General features: G+C 34.6%; 3 protein-coding genes across 3 annotated transcripts; all 3 read left to right on the top strand.

Moving 5' to 3' along the window:
* Positions 1-10,235: 10,235 nt before the first annotated feature.
* Positions 10,236-11,340, top strand: LOC114394834 (Werner Syndrome-like exonuclease). Its single transcript, XM_028356507.1, has one exon. The coding sequence runs from the start codon at positions 10,505-10,507 to the stop codon at positions 11,138-11,140; it is 636 nt and encodes a 211-aa protein (XP_028212308.1). The 5' UTR covers positions 10,236-10,504; the 3' UTR covers positions 11,141-11,340.
* A 1,455-nt stretch (positions 11,341-12,795) lies between these two features.
* Positions 12,796-13,579, top strand: LOC114397323 (Werner Syndrome-like exonuclease). Its single transcript, XM_028359390.1, has one exon. It carries the CDS (start codon positions 12,938-12,940, stop codon positions 13,577-13,579), a length of 642 nt encoding a protein of 213 aa, XP_028215191.1. The 5' UTR covers positions 12,796-12,937.
* A 2,294-nt stretch (positions 13,580-15,873) lies between these two features.
* Positions 15,874-16,908, top strand: LOC114394807 (Werner Syndrome-like exonuclease). The gene has a single exon (XM_028356478.1). The coding sequence runs from the start codon at positions 15,986-15,988 to the stop codon at positions 16,694-16,696; it is 711 nt and encodes a 236-aa protein (XP_028212279.1). The 5' UTR covers positions 15,874-15,985; the 3' UTR covers positions 16,697-16,908.
* The last annotated feature ends 3,058 nt before the right edge of the window (positions 16,909-19,966 follow it).

Below are 19,966 nucleotides of genomic sequence, written 5' to 3'. Positions count from 1 at the left end.
ATTCTTTTTCTTCTTCTTCTTCTTGTTATTTATGTGTTTTTGCTTTTTCTTATTTATGTTTTTTTAATATTTACTCTGTTTATGTTGATTTATTGGGATTATATCTGGTTACTATGATGAACAATAGTTATAATGTTCAAATGTTTTTATATTTATGTTGATTTCTCCTCGAAGTCTTGTGTTTTCAAAACATAGAGAGACTTTGTATTTGAACGGTTGTCTAGAATGTAATATCAAGTTGTATTCCAAATTTAGGCGCCTTTGTGTATATTTTCTTTATCTAGAAGTCTAATTTTCACCAGGAGTGTATTTAGAATGTTTTAAATGGGGTTCGATTTGATTTGAAAACCAAAACTTGGGTTTGGAATGTTTAAAGAAAAGGAAATGATTTAGTTTTTATGGAAAATGCTCTTCTAAAGACAATTTTTCTCCAATTGGAGTGCAAGTAATGGTGTATCCATCCTTGAATTATAGTAGGTTAAGGTCTCAATGCACTTGTTAGGAAAAGCAACCCTTTGAGCATATTGAAGTTACATGTGATCAGGCGCTTGAGAAGTTTTCAAATAACAAGTTTAAGGCAAGTATAATTTTTTTTTCTTCTGCTAGAGTGGTGTGGGGTGTGGATAAACTTCTTGTTTTTATGATCTTATCTATTGTCTTTTAGATTACATAATCATATTGATCAGAGCCATATTTCCTATTTTCTTTCACCTATAATTTATAATTTTTTATATCTCAAATTAACAATTTGGTGCTTTGGCTCTATGGTTATTGTGATCAGATTGAGATTATCAATGATTTCCCTACCAACAAAACCATCACAATATACATATGTGGTCCCTTGGGTGATTTGTGTCGTGGACCCCATATACCTAATGCATCCTTTGTCAAAGCAATTGTGTGCTTAAAGGTATGTATAAACTATTTTATCATTATACCATTTCTAGTTTTGATTTATCCATTAACAAATGTCAATGGCAAGTACTTTGGTTTCATTGGTTATTGTATTTGGAATTCCAATCTTCATCAGCATATTTGGATGATATATAATATGTCGTTTTCCAAATAACTTATAGTCATGAGAACCTTATTGCTAGAAGTGCTTTATTTGCTAGTTATTAAGTGTTAACCATTTTTTTAAAATTGGATAGTTTCTATTTTAACTGTGAAGGTGGAAACTGGTCCTCTGACCAGTCCATAAAGGTGCAGAACTTCCTCTTTGTTTTTTTTTTATTCTAGGGTTTTGCATCGAAATGAGGCCAATGGTGCCCTGAGTGGATTAACACATGTTAGGAGATTTCAACAGGTAAATCTTTCTTATGTACTTAACACACATGATCAGCAAGATAAAAGTTTTGATGAAAAGGTGCATTTTTTATTAGGTTATATTTCCAAATAAAATTAATTTGTTGTTTAGTATATTAAACTAGGAGTTGTATTCTTTTTCATGTCAAGGTACACTAAGGCCGGAAGACATACATTTTTATACTTTATCATGGCAAGATTCTTTGATCTTTCAATTTTATAGGCTTACACAATGAATACTAATCTCATTAGGGTATTTGAAATTTTGAACACATGTTTGAATCTCATTATTTTTTTTTAGTAATGAATTAGCTTTTTTTCTTTTATTGACATAGGTTAGTCTATTAGAATGTCAATTTGTATTAGTAAAAAAGATTGAATATGTGACTTGTCTTCTCTTTCTCTATTTCTTATCATTCAATCAATCTTATATCTTTGTGAATAATAAATTAGGTGTATAGTTGAATCTTGTTGATGCCTACAGGCATGGCTGTTGCCGACTTCCCTCAATTGTCATTACTATTGGATGACTTTGCTACTCATGTTCCATGTGATGTGCCCCATTGGTGATTGTCGTATTCCTATTAATTTTTTTGTGATATGATAGCTAACATATATATCTTTGGTATATCGTGTCTAGGTGAGAAACTTTTACTTAACTTTGTGGTAGATATTGTCTACCTATTTTTTTTTCACGTTATATGTAAGAAAGTTTTCCTCACTCGGAAAATATCAAAGAATTTCTTTTAATTGTACAATGCACGTGATTAAAGAAGACTTGTGAAATGGTTTGTTGAGTATGGTCCTGCCAATTTTGAACTCGTTTTATTCAGAATTATATGAAAAAAATGCTTGTTCTAAGCAGCATACATATTCAGCCAATTAATGTGAAGATTTGTTTTTGTTTAAAATTAAGTATAATTAATCTTGATAAAATTGATTTTGAAGCGTTGAACTTAATTAAAATGCACATCTAATTAATCTTGATCATAAATTTACCTTGAAACATGTGTTTTTCATTAAAAAAATGTATGAATTTTCTATGAATTGTTTAGATTTCACTATGCAATCCCATTTATTCTGACATTTCCTCTAGTATATTAAATTATAATTATTACTTCACTCAGTTCACTGGTAGCTTATTTAAATTTCTACAGATATATAGAATTTTGATTGTGGGTCCTCATGTATTTATGATAATAACTAGCCACTAAATCACTTTTTAAGTACATTGGATTGAATTTTGCATAATCAATGCATTCATTATTATATGTATCATTAAGAGGGGATACGATACTATCAGTTAGCTAGAATGTAAGTTTTGGACAATTTAGTTTACTTTGTTATAATAGTTGTTTTTAGTTGTTCATGTTGGTAGCTTTCAATATAGTTTTAAGCTATAACGGCCTGATTCTATTTTTTTTAATCCCCTTTATATCATTCTTGTTTCTTGTGAATATATGATGAGTTTCTCATGCAGTACATGTAACTACTTGAAGTGTTGCCTTGCAAGATGAGCATATGGAGTCTCTTGACATTTGGTGGTTAATTAGTGACGAGGAGGATATAACCTTTACGGCCATTTGGTGGTTAATCGCTACAATCATCTCAACTCTGGTAAGAAGCACCATTGAGCACTTCTTTGTGAACAACGTGTTTTAGGAATATTCAGGAGTCGTTTTTTAATATGTATGACCTTTATAAATCTAGTATGACCATTGGGTAAGCTTTTCAGTTTTGACAGAGTGAAATGGATAGAAAAGAAAACAGGACAATAATGTCTTGAGTATTCTAGTAATTATATAATTGTCATGTTTAAGGTGTAGTTAAGTACTTGAGTAATATAAAAAATACAGAATATTAAATTTCAACATTTATGAAACTTGTGATGTGAAATGAATGACTATAAGAATACATTGTTTAATGCTCAAATTCATTTTTTTTATTTTAAAATATATTCTAAGACGATTATTTGTTAGAAAACTGTCTTAGAATGATAGTTTTTCTAAGACGGTTTTTTAAGAACCATCGTGGAAAGTCAAGACTTTTCACGATGTTGGCTTTGAATACGATTCAAAACCGTTTTTCAATTAGTCAAAAAACCGTTGTGAAAAGTTCTTTTTCCAGTAGTGTAAATTTCTATATTTGGATAAGATGAAATGAAACTCATAATGACCAATATTGGAATCATTAACTAAATCAACAACTGCCTCCAATCCTATTTGTCATGCAATAGTGCATAAATAGTCTCATTGCCTCAGCCCGCGTGAATCAAGTTTCCCTACTGAATGAAATGTTTTTGCCTTGACATAGGATCCATTGTGGTCTCGCAAACAAATTCCAACTCCATAATTATTTGTGGAGCTCAAAATTGTGACATCAATGTTACATTTGAGGAAGCTTGGCTATGGTTTGTTCCAATTGGTTGTGGCTTGAAGATCATGAGCAGCATCAAGATGCAAAGGCTTCCTTGCATGGTTCCACTCATGTAACATTGCAAGGTGCCAAATACACCAACAAGTCATGGAGAAAATTACCTTATACTCATTACTGAGAATTCCAGAAAGTGGAAGACCAAATCAATCACACTTTTCACTTGCTAAACGTGAGCATAGACGGAGTCCCATAACCTAGCAACAATCCAAACCTGATGAGCTTGATCAAATCCAAAAAAATGTGCTAATCATCTTCAATATTTGTATCATAGTAGGCACATAAGCACGGGCAAAGTACACTTTTTGTTTGAAGTCTTTGACAAGTTAGTAAGCAACTAAGGAGAAGGCGCCAAATAAAGTGTCTCACTTTGGGTGGAATTTTCATGTTCCATAGGAGCATCCGATTATCATTCACCCTAAGTTCATCATTTTGGATCATAGTTTCCATGAGAAAGTGATATGCAGATTTTACAAAATAGTTCATATTAGGAATTAGGCACCACAATAAATTGTCATTAACACTCACATAAAAAAGTTTAAGAAAGGATAGGATTTTGATAATGAGGATTGAAGATTTGTTCAATGATGTCTAACCTCCAACAGCTATTTGTGCAATTAATGAGGGAGCTTACCATTAAATTTTCCATACCAAAAGGAGCAAGAGATGGTACTTGTGGGTTGGTTGGTGCACAAAGTCATGGTTGTGTCCAAACATGACTTTTGTTGTCATTCATAATTATTTCATTGCTTTCCTTTCTTGACCAATACATGTGAAGCATGTATGCTATGCCATGTGTAACTACGATTATGCCCTAGTTGGGCATTTAGAAAATCCCCATGTGGGAAGTATTTGGCTTTAAGTACCTTTGCCACTATAGCATCATGGTTGGTAGGGAGTTCTCAACCTTGCTTCCCTAGCATGGATAGTATGAATCCATGAGGTTTCTGAAGCCTAGACCATCATTTTCCTTTCTCATAGTTAAGCACTCCCAAGATAACCAATTAGTTCCTTTTGCAGTAAACTTTCTATGTACCCACCGTAATGAGTTCATCATTTTCCGAATGTCATCCTGAAGAGTAATTAGGAGCAAGAAAACACTCATACAATAATAAGGGATAACTTGAGCACGGGATTAATGAGGACTTCCTTCCCTACTTTAGATAAATTTATGCCAACCTAATGGTGTATCTGCTTCCATAACTTGTCCTTCGAGAAACCAAAGACTGCTTTTCCTATGCCAATGATAGATGGGAGACCAAGATATTTCCTTGACCCAATCTAAGCAAAGACTCTAGTTGATAGCATGATCTTTTCTTTCATGGTTTGAGATGTGTTGGTGCTAAAAAGAATCTCAAACTTTTGGAAATTTATCTGTTGGCCATAAGCTTGTCCATAGAAATCTAGAATTTTCACAAGAACATTTGTCTCCTTTTCAATTGCCCTACAAAATAGAAAACAATCATCAACAAATAAGAGGTACGAGAAGGATGAGGCCCCCTTACACACCTTGATACAATGAATATCACCACTACTCTTAGCTCTCTTTATAAGTGTAGAAAGACCCTCAGTGCAAATAATAAAAAGGTAGAATGATAGTGGGCCACCCTGTCTAAGACCTATTCTAAGAGAAATATATCGAACAAAATCCTCATTTACAATTACTAAGTACTTAACAGTTTCCAAACACAATTTCATTACAACTAAAAGATAACTCTGATGGACTTTGTCAAAGGCTTTGTTGATGTTCAATATTACATCTTGTCTTGCACTTCATATGATGAATTATTTCATAGGCTATAAAGACATTGTCAAGGATTGAGCAACCTTCAATAAAAATTGGTTGCTCAATGGAAATAGATATCTGAAGGAGTGGTTTAAGATGGTTGGCTAGTGTTTTAGAGATAATTTTGAAGAGGACTCATAAGGAGATGGATTTGAAGTCTTTCATGCTTTGAAGGTTATTGGTTTTAGGGATAAGCACAATAACGGTAGAATTGACTTGAGGGGGGAAATAACCACTTTTGAGCCATGAAGTTGTTGCTACAAAATCATCCATTCGACAAAGGTTACAAATTTCTTTTATAAAAGGCAAGGCTAAGGCCATCAGGTCCAAGGGATTTATTTGAGTTCATTTGGAAAAGGACAATTTTAAATTCATCAATAGCGAAAAGGTGCAAGAAGGGAAACATTATCATTAGACGAGAGGTAAGATGGAATTTGATTTATTATTGTATTAACATAAACATTTCCAATAGAAAACAAATTTGTAAGATAATGGTTGGCAAGGTTACAAATACCATTATGAATTTAAGTAGGAGTGCCATCATCACTATCAGATTAGAAATGAGATTTATTCTCTTCTTGGTCATGGCAAAAGAGCGGAAAAACAAGAGTTTATGTCACCTTCCTTTAGCCAGTACAGTTTTGCTCTTTGTTTCTAGTATAATTCTTCTCGGGCAATAAGATTGTTGATGGTCTCGCTAATTGAGGAGAAGCGATTTATTGATTTTTCATTTGAAGCTTTATGAAACACCTCTAGTTGTTTTCTACAACTATCAATTTGGCTTTTGTATGCATTTATGATTTGGCACCCCCAACTATCCATTTTCGAACAACAGATATCAAGCTTGGATATGAGGTCATTGTTTTCAAAGAGCATCCATTCTTCATTTATGATGGAGTTTAGGTCACGTTCAAAAAGCCATGAATTTTCAAAACATAATTTCTTGCATAAAGGTCTCCTCTGATTAGAGCCTAGTTTGAGAAGGATATGAAAGTGATCTAACTTAGAATTAATTAGATTAGAAAGTTGAAAATCCAAAAATAAATCAAGCCAATCACAAGTAGCTACGACTCTATTAAGTTTTTCTTCAATCTCACCAGGTTTTCCTTTCCTTCTTATCTAGGTATACTTGTAGCCTTCCATTGGAAAATCATGGAGGTTATTGTCAGAGATGGCTTCACAAAAGCCTCAGATAAGCCAAGTGGGATGATCATGAATTCCCACTTTTTCATCGATGGAAATGAGGTCACTGAAGTCACCAAAGACACACTAAGGGAGAGGGGAAAGTTGAGATAAATGATGCAAAAGGTCCCAAAAATCTCTTCTTCTGTGTCGTTGAGGGTATCCATAGAAGCCTTGAGACGCTAAATGGGATTATTAGCATTGTGCATTTCCACATTGATGAAATTAAAAGAGAATTGAAACAAGTGACAGTCATAAGGATTCCTCCATAAAATAGCAAGGCCTTCACTCCTGCCATTAACATCTACTTAAATACAACCATCAAAACCAATAAGAGTTTTTATTTCTTCAATACGACAATAATTAACATATAAAAAAAATACAACCATCAAAACCAATAAGAGTTTTTATTTCTTCAATACAACGAGAATTAACAAGAGTTTCACATATAAAAAAATAACATTTGCATGGTAGGCACAAATTAAATCTCAAAGGATAGGAACTACACTTGGGTTGCCTAAGCCCTAACAATTCCAACTTATGAAACTCATCTTCCCTGGCATAGCCTCTCTGCCAAGGCCCACCATTAAAAAAGAATTATCAGATGAAGAGTTTTTCTAGAAATTAGGGTTTATGGGGGTGGGTTAGGGTATGTTAGGCTAAGGTTATGGACGGGGTAGGGTTTATTGATGAATTGGGGTTTGTGGGAGTGGGTTAGGTTTTGTTGGGCTAAGATTATGGATGTGGTAGGGTTTGTTGCATGTTTGGTGTTGGTAGGAAGAATTGGGGTGGCGACAGACGAAGGAAGGTTGGCTGAGGGGTTATTGTTTTGTGTAATGGTTGGTGGGTACGGTGTTGATGGGTAATAATGTTGTTGTCTTCTTAACGTCTCTTTTTGTCTCCAACAATCAAATTTGGATCATTCCAAATTGAATGACATAGCATTTGAACCTAGAATGGAACTTGATTAGGATTCTCCCCTTTTAGTCACTCTCAAGATAGGGAGATTCTTGTCAAAGCTCCAATGACCACTCTTGAAAACCCTCTAAATATCAACTTGAAGATAGAATTGGAAAAGGAAGAGACCTAGAGTAATCTCAAATATGGTAACTCCTTGTATTGCACACCAAATAGCAGTCATCCTCTCTTTCATAATATGGGCACGGACAGTCTTATTAGTCAAGAAGCGCCCCACAAGGCACACGAAGAGATCAGCAGCTAGTTCTTCATTTGGCTTGACTTGGAGTTCTAGATCAACATCATCATCAGATAGGGCAAGGTCACCAATATATTAACATCTTTCATTTTTGAAGAAAGGAAGATAGGAACCTTGGTTTTTTTTAGGTTAATGATAGATCTTGTTCCTTTTGTATTTTTATGAATCTGATTATCATACTTTTTTTTTTTTATAATTCAAAATTCACAATAATTTGTATATTTAATTTAAGGCAATCATTTTAAATCGTTATTCTTTCACAATCATGGTGTGACAAACTAAAACATGAGGAGAACAATTACGTATTATATGGTGGTTGAAAGGCTTACAATGGAGAATGGCAGGGAGTTTTATTACTTGGTTGGTAGTGGGTGTGGCAATGTGGGTTCATGCCTTCATGACGGTTCAAACAATCAAACATAAGGAATGACGTTGAATTCTTGGTTGAAGAAGATGATGGGGAGTAAACTTTACAATTTTTTTTTAAAGTTTGTGATAAAATGCATCACATTAATTTGTTGAAGTAAAATTTTCTAAAAATTAAAAATTTGAAATGAAAATTACAATGATGGCTAAACAAAAGCAGTTCTTATGCTCTACAATCTTACATGTTGTAATAAAATAATCCCTTTGTGCATTTTCTTTTTTTTTTTCTACCCCTGTATGTGTTGTGTTCTGTCTTCTTTTTTCCTTCATTTGAGGATATATTAGACAAGAAACTGCTAGACTGAATTGGTCAGATTGTTGGGTGGATACGCACGTACGGAGGGTTATGCATGCCTACTTTTTTTTTTTTTTTTCATATAAGCCAGATGCATGCATGCATGATATATACATACATCTCTTCCTCTTTTCATATTTTTCTTTTGAGTTTTTTTTTAACTTTCTTTTATAAAAAAAACTTAATAATAATTATTACTGTTTTTTTTTCATCCTCTTGTTTTTTCTTTTTTGTATAAAAGGTTAAATAAATTGAAGTAAAAGAAAGTCAAAACCAAAATTGGGTATGTGTTAGTAAAAATATCTACCCATAATCCGACACTAATAAACCTTTTCATATAAAGATAAAATTGAAAATGAGCAATGATACATTTGTAGACAGTTATTCTAATTTAACCAAAACTATAAATGAAGATTATATAACAATTATACACTATTCTTGAAACAAAATTAATCATCACGTACATATACATTTTTATGTACTGAATGATATATGTTGTACGATTGTAAAATCCATGAGTTTTTTTTTTTTTTTACATAGCATGAGTTGTTAGTATATGGATCGATGTCAAATTGTCAATTAAAATAGAAAACGGCAGGTTAAGAAAACTAATTAATTAAAGACTCAATTCTTTTTTCTTGAATAAAAGACTCAATTAGTGAAGAATTGAATAACATATTCAAATAAATGTATCTGAAATATTGGCCCAAGGCAAGGGAGTCTATCAATCCATACACTCTAGGCAACTATATACATTATAGAGGCATGTCACGTTGAGCATCGTCATAAATTTTAATTATAGTATAAAAGAAAATACAAAGATAAAAGAAGCATTCAACTTTAAATATAAAAAAGAATGACCGAATCATCAATTTAATTTAAGTTAAAAAAATAAATCCAAAAACCCAATCCATTATAATTAATTTGATTCAAATTAAAAAAAAATTGACTGGGTCAAATTTATCAAATAATTACAAAATTTTGTTTAATTGATAAACAACATACTTATGTCCTAAAAGAACATGATATGAGTTCAATTTTCTATTGCTAATATAAGGACTTTATTGGTAATAATCTATAAATATGGTAGGAACAGAGAAGATAAAGGAAAACAAGCCTAGCTTCGAGGGCTAGGAACCTCCAGCAAAAGGAAAGCGTTCTGTATTTTGTCATATCTGCCTTCTTACACCAACAACCCACTTATATAGCAAGATAACCTTGCTGATTTACACCAAAACAGAATAACGAAAAGGATATAACAGAAAGGTACAAGATAACAGCAATATAACATAAAGGAAAAAATAACAAATAGGAAATGACAGACAGCATGTTCCCACAACCCAATCCTATTTCGCCAGCTCAACACCTCTAGTGGAATTTGTTATATGAAATTCACTGCAATGCTTCATTCCTATCATACTTGTATAAAGATTTTTTTAACCACTTGTTTTGACTTTGATAACCTTTGAAATCCAACTCACATAAACATTATTACGTTACGTAAGAAAAATCAAATTTACCAAATCAATTATACTCTATCAAGTATTAACACCTTGCCTTTTGTAAAGAGAATACATTACTAGTGTAGCATTCCAAAAAAAAAAACGTTCATTATTTATTTATCCAAAAAAAATTGAAAATAATTAGCAAACCAAAATCCGAAATGGCGAAATGGTACGTTCAGGTTCAAATCCTCGCTCACGCACGCCACGCTCGATCAAAAACCAAAATTCCCCAGGCTCAGTAGAAACGGTTTCTCCATGCGTCACGCATATATAACACACACACACACACCGATCAAAACCCTCTCTCCTTCTCTCTTTCTCTCTCTCTCTCTCCGAGTCTTCTCCAATCCACAAAGATGTCGACGATAACACTAATAGGAGAAAACAGCACCGAAACCCACAACTACAAGCTCTACGAAGTCACCGTCGAAGACACCGACACCATCCAAACCCTCCTCACTTCTTCCCCCTCCCAAGTCAGCTCATGGCTCTCCACCAACACCACCCGCTACCCTCCGGGCCTCATCGTGGGCCTCATCGCGCAGTGGCGGCCCAACACCCTGCCCAACATGAACAACCCCGTGGCCACCCTCCACCTCTGCGTGGACCACCGCTGCCTCATCTTCCAGATCCTCCACGCGCCCTCCGTCCCACGCGCCCTCATCTCCTTCCTCGCCAGCCCCAACGTCACATTCGTCGGGGTCGGCATCCATGGTCACGTGGACAAGCTTTTTCAAGACTACAATCTCCGCGTGGCCAATGTTCGCGACCTTCGCTCCCTTGCCGCGGAGGAGCTCAACGTGCCTGAGCTGTATTGGGCAGGGCTCGACACGTTGGGTCTGTGCACCCTGGGCTTTGAGGTTAGCACGCCCCGCTATATCACCACGAGTCGTTGGGATAATCGCTCCCTCACTGAGGAGCAGGTTGAGTATGCTGCTGTTGATGCCTTTGTCTCCTGTGGGGTTGGTCGCACTTTGACTTCTGATAACTAATGCCTTTTGCTTTCGTATTTGTCATTTCTTTCATATTTTGATGTTTCACTGTTTAGGACTACATACCTGTTGATTGGTCTATTATGCCTTTTTTCTATTGTTGATATGCACGTGGTCATAATTGGTTACTGTATTCGGATTTTGTTTTCGTGTCTATTTGCTGTGATTGTGATGAATGGATGATGCTGGGTTTTGTTGAATGTTGGTGATGTGGAAAATGATGGGATATATAGAAATCGGTAATGTTCTTTCGTTTTCGAGTTTTAGGTCTTTTGAGAGAAAAGAATGAAAAAGATTCTATAGTTTCGTATGCCGATGAATTATTGAACTTGCATACTTAGTTTGATGGCATAGCTAGCTACTGAGACTATCGTTTGGAGTTTGGACAACATTTGACGAACGATAAAGTGATTGTTCTTTTTTTGAAGGCGAACAATGAAAGTAATGATTAGATTACAGCATAAATCCTAAAAGAATAACTAGTTTTGGTTATAAAAAGTGTGAATATAGTTATAATTTGGTAGCATAGAAAGATATTGCTCAATATTATGTTCTTGGACGAAATTTGATGATGCTTGCTTTTGTTGACACTTCTTCACATATTCAAATTTCTTCCAATTAGTATCGGAGCCGGAGCAATGCATGCATGAGCATACTAATTTATTGTAAATTATCACACATTGTAATTATTATATTATTATACTAATTTTACATTATATTATATTATTGTATTACAGCTGAGACTAATATAATTCTGCTTAAAAAAAGTTTCTTCAATACTACTGTGTTGCACCCATATAAAATAACACTTCTAAACTTTATCCTTTTACAAAGGATGTTGCTAAGGATATGAGAAGGTTTTGGATTTATTTATCTTGCACATTTTCTTGAACTTTCAACGTTAGAAATCTTTGTCGTAATACAAAAGAAAGTTAGAACTAAAATTTGGGTGTTAATAACATTTCTTTTACATAGAATCCGAATCAAATATACTTTTTTCATATAAGGATAAAATTGAAAATAGGTGATGATACATTTGTGGACAATCATTTTAATTTAACTAACATTTTAAATGAAGATGAACAATTATTTTAAAATTAAGTTTATGTTTAATAAAATTAATTGAAAAGTTAGTTAAAAATTACTATTTAGAGTGAAAAGTTAACTTTGAAAGTTGAAAGTTGAAAATTAACTTATTAAATTATAACGTTCGATAAAATTAATTGTTGAAATAGTTAAAAAATATAAAATAATAAAATCATAATTTATTTAAAAATTTATAAAAAAAATTAAATAAATATATTAAATAAATTAAAAAGTTAAAAGCTAACACTTTATAAAATACTATTTTAAATATTAATAAATACTATTTTAAACAATATTTTAAAAAATATTAATAAATACTAAAACTCATATGTTTATCAAATAATTAAATAATTTTTTCAAAGATAATTAAAATGTGTTACCCAAACATAATCAAAAGCAATCATATATGAAATCTAGGTTACAAGCGAGCCAATAAATCTATTCACTTTAGGCAACTAAACATTATAGAGGTATGCGGCATTGAGCATCATCTACATCATCTAGTATCATTTACCCGAAAAAAAATTTAACGAGAATTAGCAAACTAAAATCGAAAATCGTAAGATACCCACTCACCGACACTCGATCAAAATCCCAAATTCCACAGGCTCAGTAGAAATACGGTTTCTCCATGCTTAACACATAACACACACACACACCCCAAGATCAAAAACCTCTCTCCCTCTCTCCTTTTCTCTCTATTCCACAACAATGTCGATGACAACAACACTGATAAGAGAAAACGGCATCGGCAACAACAACTACAAAAGCTACGAAGTGAAAATGGGCACCCACACCATCCAAACCCTCGTAACCACTTCTCCCTGCCAAGTCGGTATCTGGCTCTCCACCAACACCCGCAACACCCACGACAACCTCAAGATCGTGGGCCTGGACGTTGAGTGGCGGCCCAACACCCAGTCCAACAGTCAGCAGCCCAACCCCGTCGCCACCCTCCAGCTCTGCATCGACCACAACTGCCTCATCTTTCAGATCCTCCACGCGACCCTTGTCCCACGCGCCCTCACCTCCTTCCTCGCCAACCGCCACGTCAATTTCGTTGGGGTCGGCGTCCGAGACGACGCCCAGAAGCTTCTGAGAGACTACAATCTCCACGTGGCCAATGCCGTCGACCTTCGCTCCCTCGCCGAGCAGAAGCTCAAGGTGTTTTGGCTGGGCTCGGCCGGGCTCGCCGCATTGGGCCGCTTCTTCCTGGGCGTCGACATTAACAAGCCCCACCACATCACCACGAGCCTCTGGGACAATCGCTTCCTCACTCATGAACAGGTTCAGTACGCGACTATTGACGCCTTTGTCTCCAGTGAGATTGGACGACGCATTTTGATTTCGTAATTTTGTGATTTCTTTCTTAGCATCCGAATGCTTAATCTGGTGTTTCAGTGTTTACGACTACATACCTGTTGTTAGCTACGTTTCCACGGATTTATGCCTATTCCACACCTTTTTCTATTGTTGATATGCATGCACGTGGTTATTGGCTACTGCATTCGGAGATAATTGTTTTGGTGTCATGCTTGTTGTGATCGTGATGAATAGTAGACAAAGCTGGTTTTATTGAATATTCATGACGTGGATAGAAATTGGTAGTGTTTTCGTTTTCCATTTTTTTTTGGGTCTTTAAGAAAGGGATGAAAATGATTCGAGTTCGGTATGGTGATTGATAATTACTGAACTTGTTTTTTTTTTTTTTTCTCTTTTTCTTTTTCTACAAATGCATGGTTTGTTGAACTTTTTGCTTTGATGGTAAAGCTGCTGAGATTATCGTGTGGATGAATAGGTTTGGTTGATTGACATTGACTTTTAGGGAGACTTTGTGAACTTGCACATCTCATGGAATGGCTTTTGCAGCCATGCATGGTAGAATCCATCGAACAAGAGACTCATAATTCACAGAACAATTAAAAATCTTGTTGTAACGGAAACGGTTAACCTTTTTTGTAAACGGTTAACGGTTAACTTCTTGATATATGATGCTTTCTTTCCTTCTTTTTTTTTAAAATCATTTTGCAACACTTCCCGTTTTGTTCGCTTTAATTTTTAGAAAAAAGTAAATAAAAATACGTTAAAATATTTTAGGGGATAGTTAAATATTTTTTTGTATGCTATGAATAATGTAATAGTTAAAGAATCATGGGCATCTAAATCAATATTTATTAGGCCATGTTATTCAAACTTGCTATAAGGCATGTAATGAGAGATAGTGAAAAAAATTGTTATGTTATGTTTTGAGGTTATCTAATGAGAAAATAGTACGTGCATATTAACATGCTAGTGCTGTGCACTACCTTCGCGTACTATGCCGGCTGCATGGGGTCTCTGTTATTCGTAACAGTGTGATCATTTGGGTTCATGGTGATTCAAACATAGGGAATGCCATTGAATTCTTGGTAGAAAAAATGATGAACAAAAGCAGTCGTTATCCTCTTCACTCTTGTTGTGATGAACTTAACCCTTTTTTTGCATTTTTTTAATGCTACCCCATGTGCTGTGTTTTGTCTTTTCATTCTTCATTTGGGAATTTGTATAAAACAAAATTCTGCTAGACGGAATTGGTCAGATCGGTGGAGGCAGGTGCTGCAAAATGTAATCAATGTAAGATGCACGGAGGGCCATGCGTGCCTAAAATGTTTTGCACTGAAGAGGAAATGGATCGAAATAAAAGGAAAAAAAAACACCAAGAAAGCAATTTATCCTCTTTCACACAATTGAAGTGCAGGAAATTCCTTAATTTTAGTTTCCATTTATTTGTTCGAGTAAATCTATTCTATATATAGTTGATGTGATGAACTTAACCCTTTTTTTGCATTTTTTTAATGCTACCCCACGTGCTAACGTCTTTTCATTCTTCATTTGGGGATTTGTATAAAACAAAACACTGCTAGACGGAATTGGTCAGATCGGTGGAGGCAGGTGCTGCAAAATGTAATCAATGTATGATGCACAGAGGGCCATGCGTGCCTAAAATGTTTTGCATTGAAGAGGAAATGGATCGAAATAAAAGGAAAAAAAAAAAACACCAAGAAAGCAATTTATCCTCTTTCACACAATTGAAGTGCACGAAATTCCTTAATTTTAGTTTCCATTTATTTGTTCCAATAAATCTATTCTATACTATACTAATTCCCACTTCTGATTTTTTTTTTCTCTTTCAACTTCAAGTATGACTTTCACAGTTTTCACTAACAATCAGAAAAGAAAAGTTTCCTCTCACTTCTTATTTTCGCATGACACTATTCTTTTATTTCTTCAAAATAAAAATTCTCAAAAGTTAAAAAATTTGGAAATTTTCTTATCTAATTAAAGAAAAAGAGATTATCCTAGTATTGTAGGCTGTAGCTTTTTTTACATTTCAAACGACAAATGTTTGTTTTTATATAGTTAAAATTGATATTAATTTTTTTAATATATAAATAATATGATGATTAAAAGTGTGATTAATGTTCAAATTGTGATTTTAACTATTGAAAAAATATTTCTAAAAACAATCAAAAAATAGAGATGAAAAGTGAAACTTAATAAATTAGGGGAAAAAAACAAACAAGAAAGAACGAAAATAAAGTAAGTAATATAAAACCGTAGTAAAGTAAGAAGTCGTTTCAAATCTTCAAGCATACGGTACCACACTCAATAGAAATAGGGTTTCTCTCATCCATCAGACATAACCCTTCAAAATCAAACCCTCCCTCTCTCTCTCTCTCTCTCTCTTTCTCTGAAGTTTTCTTTCTGGAATCCGCGAAGATGGTAGAAGAAAATAGCGTGCCGCTTTGGATCCAAAACAGAATGTACCCAGTGGTCACGATGAGCGTGGTGGACCACAACCTCCCCTTCCACACCCACAACTACAACCTCTACGAAGTCACCTTCCAGTGCTGCCACTACGACACAATAATCCACACCCTCCTCACCTCCGACCCCTCCCGAGTCGCCTCTTGGCTCCCCAACAACGACGGCGTCCGCCGCCGCAACAACCTCATGGTGGGCCTGGATGTCGAGTGGCGGCCCAATTATCAGCCCAACCCCGTCGCCACCCTCCAACTCTGCATCGGTCACCGCTGCCTCATCTTCCAGATCATCCACGCGCCCTCCATCCCAGCCGCTCTCATTTCCTTCCTGGCTAACCCTAACATCACCTTCTTCGGTGTCGGGATCCGCGCCGACGCCGAGAAGCTTCTAGTAGACTACAATCTTCACGTGGCCAATGTCCGTGACCTCCGCCCCTTGGCCGTGGAGAGGCTTTCTCGCGCGTTTTACCCTGACGTGAGCCAGGCCGGGCTGGCGACGTTGGCCCGCCACGTGTTGGGCGTGGCGGTTGAGAAGCCACAGTGGATCACAAGGAGCAGGTGGGATGATCGTCGCCTCACTAAGGAACAGGTTCAGTATGCGACCATCGATGCCTTTCTCTCCTATGAGATTGGACGCCAGTTGAATGATCCTTCAGCGATTATGTAGCGTTCGGTAATTTCGTCATTTCTTACTAATCACTATTACTTGGTATATTAGCCTCTGGTATTTTACTATTTTGTGTCATACTTGTTGTGGTTGTGATGAATAGACAATGCTGGTTTATTGAATATTCATCACGTGGATAGAAATTGGTAGTGTTTTCGTTTTCTACATTTTTTGATCTTTAAGAAAGGAATGAAAATGATTCTGGTTCTGTATGGTGATGGATAATTACTGAACTTGTTTTTTTTTTCTTTTTCTTTTTCTACAAATGCATGGTTTGTTTAACTTTTTGCTTTGATGGTAAGGCTGCTGAGATTATGGTGTGGATGAATATGTTTGGTTGATTGACATTGATTTTTAGGGAAACTTTGTGAACTTGCACATCTCATGGAATGGCTGTTGCAGCCATGGTAGAATCCATCGAACAGAGACTCGTAATTCACAGAACAATTAGACATCTTGTTGTAACGGATACGGTTTTTTTTTTTTTGTAAACGGTAAACGGTTAACTTCTTCAAATGGATGCTTTCTTTCCTTCTTTTTTTTTTAATCATTTTGAAACACTTCCCGTTTTGTTCGTTTTAATTTTTAGAAAAAAGTAAATAAAAATACGTTAAAATATTTTACATGATAGTTAAATGTTTTTTTTGTATGCTATGAATAATGTAATAGTTAAAGAATCATGAGCATCTATAAATCGATGTTTATGAGGCCATGTTATCTAACTTGCTATAAGGCATGTAATGAGAGAGAGTGAAAAAAATTGTTATGTAGTATGCCTTGAGGAGTAGACAATCAACTTTTAAAAATTGTGATATAGTAGATTAAAAGGAATTAAATTAACTTTTGATATAGTAACTATTGAAAATTAACTTTTAAAAACTCTTAAAATTAAATTTAAAAATTGATATAGTAGATTAAAAGGAATAGACAATTAAGAAAATCAAGTTTTAATATAAATAATAAGAATGTAGTTTGAAACAAAAAATAATTCAATGAACTAACTAAAAAGCTATAAATGGTCATTAAAAAAAAAACTATCAAATAGCCCAGGACATGCATATTGATTCAACCAAATTTAAAATATCATCTTGTATACTTATTATTTTAAAATAAAAATTATTAATAAAATCCTCTCTCACCCACACAAGATCAAAACCCCGAATTCCACCAGGTTTCTCAATAGGTCACGCATAGCACACCGCACCAAGATCAAGAGTCAAAATCCTCTATCCCTCTCTTTATTTCTTTCTTAGTATCGTCTCCAATCCACAACGATGACAACGCCCATAGAAGAAAACGGCATGCCAATTAGCGCGCGAAGCAACCCCTTCCACGACACCTACCACTATAGACTCTACCAAGTCACCATCCAAACCCTCGTCACTTCCTCCCCCTCCCAAGTCGATTCCTAGCTCTCCAACATCAACCACCGCCTAGGCTTGGATATGGAGCAACCTCCTCGTCACCCTCCAACTCTGCGTGGACCATCATTGCCTCGTCTTCCAAATCCTCCATGCCCCTTCCCTTCTATGCTATCTCTACTCCTTCCTCTGCAACCCTTACGTCACCCCCACTGGGGTTGGGATCCAAGCTGACGTGAACAAGCCCCTATATTTTTAATCCTTGTTTTGATCAAAATCAACATAACTTATATTACAAGTCATAGAGCTTATAGATAAATCTATATTTTATTGAGAGTTAGTACTTGCCTTGTTTAATTTAGAAAAAAGAATACATACTGAATTTATTTAATAATATTCATGATTTATGAATATTTTTTTAATAAACAGAATTTTTTTTTATGGTTATGTCGATGATGATAGGTTGATCTAGTAATTGGTTTGTTCCGATTCTAATAGGTGCACCTGACATGGCATTTCCATGATTAAATAATATTTCATATAGTGATCCGATTATATAGACCCAGTTTGACCCCTAGCACTTACAGTTTATTTGTTATCTTGTTTTTTTAAGCTCTCCTCCCCTTTATTATCAACGAGTCCATTAAATGGTATTTCGGCAATAAATAAAGCGTATTCAATACTTTGGATGATAGTCTAAGCTACATGCTTATCTAACTCTTCTTTGTATAAAGAAGGCTTCTCTTGTGTGAGACACGAAAGACGACCTGAAATAGTGTAGATGATGGTGTTTTGCTCTATCCACTAGACGGCGAAGATGCTCTGCTCCTTTCTTAAATCACTTGGCTTCACTTTCTAAGGGATTAGGAGTTAAGTGATTTAAGCCATTTCATTATAGGAATCTTGGTTAAGAATATTTGTGAATTATAGTAACACTTATGTTAGCATTGAATGGTGAAAACTATTAATATTACACCAAGAGTGATTTAGGAAGGTCAAGCACCAAACTCTTGTCAAAATTCAGCACCAAACCCACTTTAGCCCACTAATTGTTCAATAATTTGCCTAAGAGAGTTTTGTTCTATTTTTTATTACTTTTTAGTTTAAATCCTTGCATTATCTCTTTACAGGTTGAATTATACTTTACCTAGGAACTTTGGTTTTACACAAATTGTTTAGTACAAACTTAGTTCTTATGGACAACACTTAATCTTACTGTTTATTTACTACATGTGCGATTTTGTTCACTTGCCAACTGAGTTAACAACACTCCCAACTTATGTGCCTAGTCACCTACAATGTCATTCATTCAATGCGTATCTCACGATCATTCAAATCAAATATCATACGACATTCACAAATTCATTATCAATCTCACCACCATAAGAAGTTATAAAATCATATATTCCATTCATATGTTAAGTATATTCATGAACCCACCTATAATTCGATCAATAAGTATAACAAGACATTGCTACACTTTGAATTCTTGCAAATAATTCACTGAAACTCATCTAAATGTGAATCTTATGATGTCAACTATAATCATAAAACAACATCATCTCAATTACATCTCATATCATCATGAATAATTTGACCAATACAACTCAAGACATTCATCAATTAATATAATTATGAGCATTTTTTACTACAATAATTAAGACATATATATGTATCATGACTTCAACATATTAGTATTCATAAGTGCTTATGTACATATAGTTACTCAACAAAACAAAGTTAATTTCATAATATTAGCATGCCAACATGATAATATCATGTAGGAAAATTTGCATCAACTCATGGGAAATAATAATCCAGATTGCATCCACTTAAATTACATTCTGATTTTAATCAATGAAATAAGTATAAAGTATTTTAATAAAAATTAAATTATTAATTTCATAAT

Source organism: Glycine soja, chromosome 18 (assembly GCF_004193775.1).
Source record: "Glycine soja cultivar W05 chromosome 18, ASM419377v2, whole genome shotgun sequence".
Lineage (NCBI taxonomy): Eukaryota > Viridiplantae > Streptophyta > Magnoliopsida > Fabales > Fabaceae > Glycine > Glycine soja.
Note: the sequence above shows the minus strand (reverse complement) of the source record. Positions and strands in the feature narration are given on the sequence as shown.